The sequence below is a fragment of the Electrona antarctica genome (genome assembly GCF_951216825.1).
Source record: "Electrona antarctica genome assembly, chromosome: 1".
NCBI classification, from domain to species: Eukaryota; Metazoa; Chordata; class Actinopteri; order Myctophiformes; family Myctophidae; genus Electrona; species Electrona antarctica.
In genome coordinates, this window is record NC_136806.1 from 25,920,131 (window position 1) to 25,927,760 (window position 7,630).

Here is a 7,630-nt window from a genome sequence, read left to right on the forward strand (position 1 = left end):
GTCCACCGTAAGATGAACATTTTATAGTTTGAATGGGGTTTCTAGGTGTAAGTAGGGGCGCGTTCGGAAATACCGCACCGGAGCGCACTCGCCTATTCCGAACGCGCCCTATGTAGGACAAGTAGCGTGCGAAAGTTTGTGCTATTGCCATTGACAATGCATTGGGCGTTTAAGTTAAATAACAAAAAAAAATACAAAACATGTCAAAGTAAAAAGTTCCAGCATGTGTGTCCACAATAAGCTGAATTTGAAAAAGTGTGAATTTCTTTCAATAGCTTTTATCTCCAATTCCTTAATTGTCCCAGATGGCATTTCTGGTCAAAACAAGGTTTATTCCACGGCAGATAGCCGACGCTGGGGAAATTGGAAATGTATTAAGTACTGTATAGCTAAAAGACAAACTCCACATAGACATTTGTATTATGATTTCATAACCTTTTTATTTGAAATGTCAGTGTTCAAGAGAAAATAAAACAGCAATATAAATATTAGCATAAAAATAAGAGTAACACAGGGGGATATAGCGTGGGGGCTAAGCGATTCATAAGAAAGATAATACAGCAGGATAGAGTAGGATTAATTCAGCAGCGGACAGACACACATATATAATATTTATAATCATTTGTTCATATGGACAGAAACAGAGAAAGAGGCATTCTTTCACAAATGCACAAGATAAAATCACAGCAAAATAACAAAGAGGTTACAGAAAATCAGAAACATTTCCAATATATTTTTTGTCCATTTCATTTTTTTAACAGGGTGATAAAATAGATAGAGAGCGAGAGAAAATGAACACAAAAATATGAGCAACACATATCACAAGTTAACTAGTCTACGCGTGTCACTTTGTATACTTATCGTCTAAAGTTATTGTCATCTTTATTTCATTTATTTACACAAGAGTTAGTTGGCTTCCATGGTGCTTAGTTACTACATTGCAACACAAACTGATGAACATCTCAGATTTTTATTCTTTTTTTCCCTTTTTTTTTTCTTTTTTACTGTGGTTTTCTTACGTTTTCTTGAAAAACAAATGCAACACATTCCAGTAGTAAGCCACGTCCTGTGGAGGCAGGGGGACTCTTATTTTGAAAATGATGGACGTGGTCCCTACTATACAAACAACTGGCTCATACCATCGACAGGACCTTTGTGTTTATTTACAGCAGGGAAGAGCCTTCACGGGACCAGGGAGTAGAGAGGTGGAGTGACTGGGAGAGTCTGAGAGGCTCAGTATTTTAGCGGATTTCAATGGAGGGCTGGAAACTAGCCCGCTCCCACCCTTGTCTGATTCTGAAGTGGTATCTCCTCTCCAACAGGGACAGATGTGCTTGGTTCTGTTGACCTCTACCTGGGTCAGTGCATTAGAGGATGTTTATAGCGGGGGTGAGTGGGTCAACAGTGGTGCCTCTGTACATTCAGTGGGTAGAGCCACGGTCGCTTCCCACCCCCTTTGCAACAAAATTGTGCCACCCCAGATCATATACCCTTCACCCCACTTTCTCCACTCTCCGACCTAGCCTGCAAGCTGCCTCTTCATGCAGTGGTGTCCAGCCAATAGCCTGACAGACAGACGGACGGCAAAGGAAAGACTTCATAACTCATATAAACAACTTCTCTATACTATCGAGTCATTATCCTCAAAAAGAAAAAGGAAAAAAAGAAAATTTGTTATTGTCTCATGTCAAGAAATATCAGCACTTCAGGATAGCGGGGTGAATACTCAAGTCGAGGCCCTAGCGGCCTACAAAGTGACTAGAAACTCCTAAGCACTTAAGTTTACCATGTCTACATATTTTTCCCCTAAAGACCGAAGTTCATAATACGAACAGTGCATTTCTCAATGTTTGGCTCTCAAACGTAGGGTAGTGTGATTGAAGGGAGGACTTACAAGCTGGCTGGGGAGAAGGCGGGGGACAGAGGGGCACAAAACAGTAGGACCTGCGTGTACCCATCTGGGTGTTTTACAAGTGGTGGCCAGAGTCTGCTACGCTCTCTGCACAAACAGTGTGGGGCCGTGACTGAGTACAATGTCACATCACCTTGCCCTCTGCGAGCCTTCTCTGAGGGTGCATGCTCAGGTCATAAAAATCACAGGATTAAAATCTTACCTTTTATCTATGATTACAAAAGTCATCTTTTTGATTTAGTGTGCATTGTGTTGACCTGCGCCGAGAGGAAGGATTTAAGGTTTACGGCGTCCTCCTCCATGCTTTTGCAATGCATAGTTTGCAACTCTAAAATATATGTGGTTTGAACCTAAATGAGCATGCAGAAGTGTGTTACCTTCGAAATGGCAGCCTTATATCCATATAAGCTATGGTTTAATATCTTACAAGGCTGACTCTATTTAGAATCTAATGGCAATCTAGCATATTTTACAATAGTAGACTTTCCACCTCAGGGAAAGGGTGCGGTAAATTCAACATGAAACACATTTTACTTTTCATCTCTGAATACATCACTGGGAATGGCCTTGTCATCCCAGCAAGGTTCCTTACATTGAATCTCTTTGAATAAATCCAAGTTCATGTCGATTATCATTAGGTTTTTTTTTGCCCCCCCAAAAATACAACAACCCCATACAGCCCCCAAACTATCTTGCTTACCAACAACAGATACATGAGCAATACTAGACGTCGAGCAGAACACAGGTTTGCAATAGATTTCAACAATAAGCCATCAGCACATTCAGGTCCCTCCAAGGCCTTCAAGGCCCACCAACACCATCGTCCATGTTGTCAGACATGATTTGCCATCACTTTTCAGACCGTGGCTTGCAGAGCAGTAAGATACTGAGGGGGTGTGTGTGCAGGGTTTGAATCTCTTATCAGGATCGGGCCAGGTATTTCATTCCACCACTTCCCATTACGTCCCGTCCCTCTCTCTACTTCTTCTCCTTCTTAGTGGACTTCTTCTTGGAGGCCGGGGTCTGTGCAGCCTTGGGGGGTTCGGGCTGGGCCGAGACCTGCTGCGGCGGGGGCAGCGCCTGCTGGGTGGCCTGCTGGGTGGCCTGCTGAGCGGCGGCCTGCTGCTGCTGTTGCTGGGGGTTGGACGTCAGGGTGGCCGTGCTGCCCGGGATGTAGACGTTCTGGCGGTAGTCGGGCACGTGCTGCAGGGTGAACTGGGGGCTGTAGCGTGTGCTCAGGCCCATGGTGCCCGGTCCCAGAGTGCCCGTCGCCTCGCTCACTTCTAGGAGGAAGAGGGAGAGAGTGGGGGGGTTGGGGGACGAGCAGGGGAGGAAGAAGAAAGAGAAGAGGACCTCATTAAACCACAAGATTCGTCAGGATTTATCGTTTGTCTAATGTAAAAAGGTGGGGGGGGGGATTGGTGATGACTGCAGTAGGAGAAGGAGTAGTTAATTTCTCTTATAAAGCATCCACAAAAGAGAGGCATGTGATTGAAGAAAATCTGTGTCAACATTCACCATCACTCTAATAAAACTGACTCTATGGTAATTAGAAAGCTTGCAGGACTGATGTTAACTGGTATGCTCCACTGTGAGCATTTTTATCTCGTGTGCGCTCTGACTGTGCGGATGACGTCACTGCTCGGCTCATAACTCTCCCCCCAGCCCCTGCAATGCAGAGCCACAGACACAAAATGCTCCCTCCCCCATTCCCCTTGCTGCTCCCAACCTATATAAACACGTGATGTAAAAACAAATCACGTAAGATGCACTGCACTGCAAACAGCAGAAAGCCATGGCTAAATGTGTTACTGTTTTTGAATGCTGTTTCCGCTCGGTGACACAGACAGTTCATGCATAATATCCCTTGCTAATTGGCCCTCACCAATTTTTTTTCCAACTAAAAAACACGACGCAGTCTTTTTCTTTTTGTGTGCGCAAGTGACACAGTTGTACGGCAAAGTACAAATGAACCATTAGGCGATAAGCTATAGTGGAAGTCTAACCTTCAGGGTAGAGCAGTTCTTCTGCATCAGTACAGACTGTTCCCTCTGTCTAGCACTGTGTTGACAATACATAATAGGCTATCTCCATGCTCAAGACAGAGCATTCTCTCTCTGTTCACCCATATGGAAAACTACACATCACATCTGCATTGTCTAGCAAGGTACGAGTGTGTGTGTGTGTGTGTGTGTGTGTGTGTGTGTGTGGGGGGGGGGGGGGGGGGGGTTGCAGCGATGTGTCAGTGGTTGAAATAACAATGGAAACAATTACTTGAGTCTCTGTGGCAATACATTTCTGAGTCTATTCCTCATTCATTTCTGTGTGTGCGTGTTCAGTGTGTGTGTGTGTGGGGGCATATGCACGCGTGTTGTGTAGCTTTTCTCTCAAGGCCAATTTGATGTGTACTTTTCCAAGCTGGAATGATTATGAGGCACTCCATAGCAACAGCCCAAAGATGATTCACAGTGTGTGTATTTATTTAGTAACTGCAACATCGGAATAACCAACAAAAGGGATGGGGAGTATGTGAACTGTGAGTGGATTTACACACTTTTTCAGTCTGACGTCTAGTCAGGTATTCACATCATGTGGAGTGTTACCGCTATTCACCCATTGCCCTCTGCTTACCATTAAACACTGTGCATGGGGTTCCTGTGTACAGTGAAAACATGAACCACTGTAATGTTATTGCATTAAACACATGGACTGTAATATCCATGATGTGGGCTAATACGGGTTGCTAGGCATAGTGGCTGAACCATCCTGTAGTTAAATATTATCTATAGCACAACTGCCACCTGTCTGTGTGTGTGTGTGTGTGTGTGTGTGTGTGTGTGTGTGTGTGTGTGTGTGTGTGTGTGTGTGTGTGTGTGTGTGTGTGTGTGTGTGTGTGTGTGCGCGCAGCTGTAATATAATGAACCATGTCAACAGATTTTCTTTTTTTAAAGAAAACAAAATCATAATTTTATACATGTTAAAACAAACAAATCTAATAAATTCCATACATAAAAATAATAATTAAGAAATAGTGAGCATAGCCGGAAACAAGCTCGCAACACAGCGGGAAGCGACGTGTTGTGCGCTCATAGATCTGCTATTTTCACTAGTTTGGGTCCTGGGCAAATCTAATCCCTATTCTAATCTCTGTTTTCTGTCAATTCTCGACCTGAAAAGTTTGGGAACCAATGGTCTAGATGCCCTCCAACCAAAACAGTAACCTAGTGTGACGCAGCCCAACCCTGCATCCTCCTCATCCCCTGCTCCTCTGCAACTAACACACCCCATCACCTCCTTCGGGGGTGATGGGGTGTGTTAGTTGTTGGGATATGCTGATGAATAGGTTAATGAAGGGAGGGACTAGGAGCGTTATGAAGAGTTGTTCATGTACTGGTTCAAAGGGTGAAGAGGTATGTTACTCACCGTTGGCTGCTGCCATCAGAGCCTGGAGCTGCTCAGCTTCGGTGGGGGGCTGGGGCCAGGGGCCCGTTCCCATGGCAACCTCAGGTCCGCCAGTTGCCCTGGAGTCAATGGGAGGGGAGAGGAGGAGGAAGGAAGAAAAAGAAGAAGAAAACGTCAATAACCTGTGGCCATCTTTGAAGTTCCCTCAACAGAGCCTTTTGTGTGTGTGTTTGTTTCGTTGACAGTTGGTGGTCTGGGATGTAAAGCAAAGCAGCTGATGGTGGTTACACACAGCCTGAGGAGACCTCAACCAGAGACACAAACTGGATGTAAAACATACAGAAACAGTGTCACTCAAACAAACATACTGCACTCCGAAACTCAAATGTGCACTTGTTGGGGCCAGTTATACAGCACACAAGACACATACTGCATGGCACCCACACACACAACAAGTAAACCTTGTACACAATTCTCAGTCCTGCTATATACTACACCATGTACTAAATCTGATTAAATGTTTAATGGTATTACATTAACCAGGAACAGCTGTCACACACACACACACACACACACACACACACACACACACACACACACACACACACACACACACACACACACACACACACACACACACACACACACACACACACACACACACACACACACACACACACACACACACACACACACACACACACACACACACACACACACACACACACACAGAAACTGAACATTTCCATCTGGGGAAAAAAATCTTCAAAGCTTGTTTGTTTAAAGTCTGCAATTTGCATGTGGAGGGAACAAAGCAAGAAGCAGACCTGCACTCTATTAAGTCCACCTCCTAACATCCATTCCCCTACATTTAAACACACCAACACGCCCTAAAACTAACACACATCTAGGTCACACTGCCCCCTCACCACCACCTTTCCTGTTTCCATAGTGCTAATAATGCAGAACCCCCAACCTTTGGAATTTGTGGTACTTTTGATAGCCCATGAAAATAAAGTATTTTATTCCCCCATTAGGGCTAGAACACTCTCTTAGAGAGGATACACTAGACGGCTGCTTGGCTTTGAAATGTCACCTGTAAATAAGCCACTCATAACTCACTGACAGTCTAAGGACACCTGGGGAACCGCTACGGCACTGGAGCTGATTTACAGAGAAAACAGACGCTTCTTTGACCCTGAAACTCCTAACCACTTCTTCAGTCACCTAAATTGGTTAACTAGAGTGCATGTTGCATGCTGGGGCGATTTAACCATTTTAGTAGCTCTTCTGAGAGCCAACATTGATGGGCCATTACTAGCCCTGGGGGATTATGGGCAAAATGTTATGTGACTGCCCCAAGCTCCCGAAAGGAAACTCAACGGCACACCAGGGGTTAAAAGGACCAGTCCTGCTTCCTGAAATGATATAAGCCACAGTAAAGGACAAGGAGAGCAGGAATGTAGTATGTGTGTATGTGCGTCCGTGCGTGTGTGTTTATTATGAGATGCGGTTAAAAAGAAGTAAAAGCTTTTTCCTTTGGTCTCTGGACACATATCTGGGCAAGACAATTCACAGAGAGAAAGCCAGGGAGGGAGACAATGAAGGAAAGAGCAGAAAGGAAATTCTTACGCATAAACAGAGACAGTGTCTTTCGCAGCATTGCCAAAAGTCTAAGTTTCACCAAGGGCCTGAAAGACACTGAAGTGGAGGAACACACGGGACCAGTGCCAGGCAACCAATGAGGAACAGACCAGGCTAGGGAACTGTCAGTGAAGCCAGGGCAGCCATTTTGTGTCTGTTCATCCTGCATGCTGAAGATAAGAGGGGATGCTTCATCTATCCCTAATTAGCATCACACTGCACTTATCACGTCCCATGGCCACAATGAGCACTTCCTGTGGTCAGGATTATCGCTTCCTGTGGGTGAGCTTGTGAATTGTGGCCCAGAGGGGTGATTCCAGTTCCACTCGGCCAGAGACAGTTATCTCCTTCAGTTGCAACTATGCATGAAACAGACCTCCGAGGAAACCTCTTGCTGTCATTTCAGAATGAACATCCGTAAATTTAACCCTGCTATGAACCTATACAAGGCATTTCACACAGTGCACTAGCAGATGACTATCTGGGATGCATATTGACTGGAGTTTATCTTGGGAGTGTAGATCACATACTTCCAACCTCTAACAAGCAGCTGACAGAGTCAATCACAAAGACAGCCATCTCCATTGTCTCTCTTTCTCTCTCCTGGCAGTCTGGTTTACAGCTGATAAAATCACATGTAAATAAGCCACATGTGATAATGTCTGGCTACAA

At 44.8% G+C, this 7,630-nt stretch overlaps 1 protein-coding gene across 7 annotated transcripts in view; it reads right to left on the minus strand.

Annotated features, from left to right (window-relative positions):
* Positions 1-420: 420 nt before the first annotated feature.
* LOC306929021 (protocadherin gamma-C5-like) overlaps positions 421-7,630 on the minus strand; it is a gene marked incomplete at its 5' end in the record, with an annotated part of 103,715 nt that continues 96,505 nt past the window's right edge. For 4 of the 7 annotated variants that reach the window (XM_079509362.1, XM_079509363.1, XM_079509361.1 and 1 more), the window contains 2 exons: positions 421-3,192; positions 5,336-5,433. In XM_079509362.1, the coding sequence (XP_079365488.1) occupies positions 2,891-3,192; positions 5,336-5,433 (400 nt within the window). In that variant the 3' untranslated portion in view covers positions 421-2,890. Of the gene's footprint in view, positions 3,196-5,335; positions 5,434-7,630 lie in introns of all 7 variants that reach the window. The other 3 variants (XM_079509359.1, XM_079509358.1, XM_079509360.1) reach the window with 1 other exon arrangement.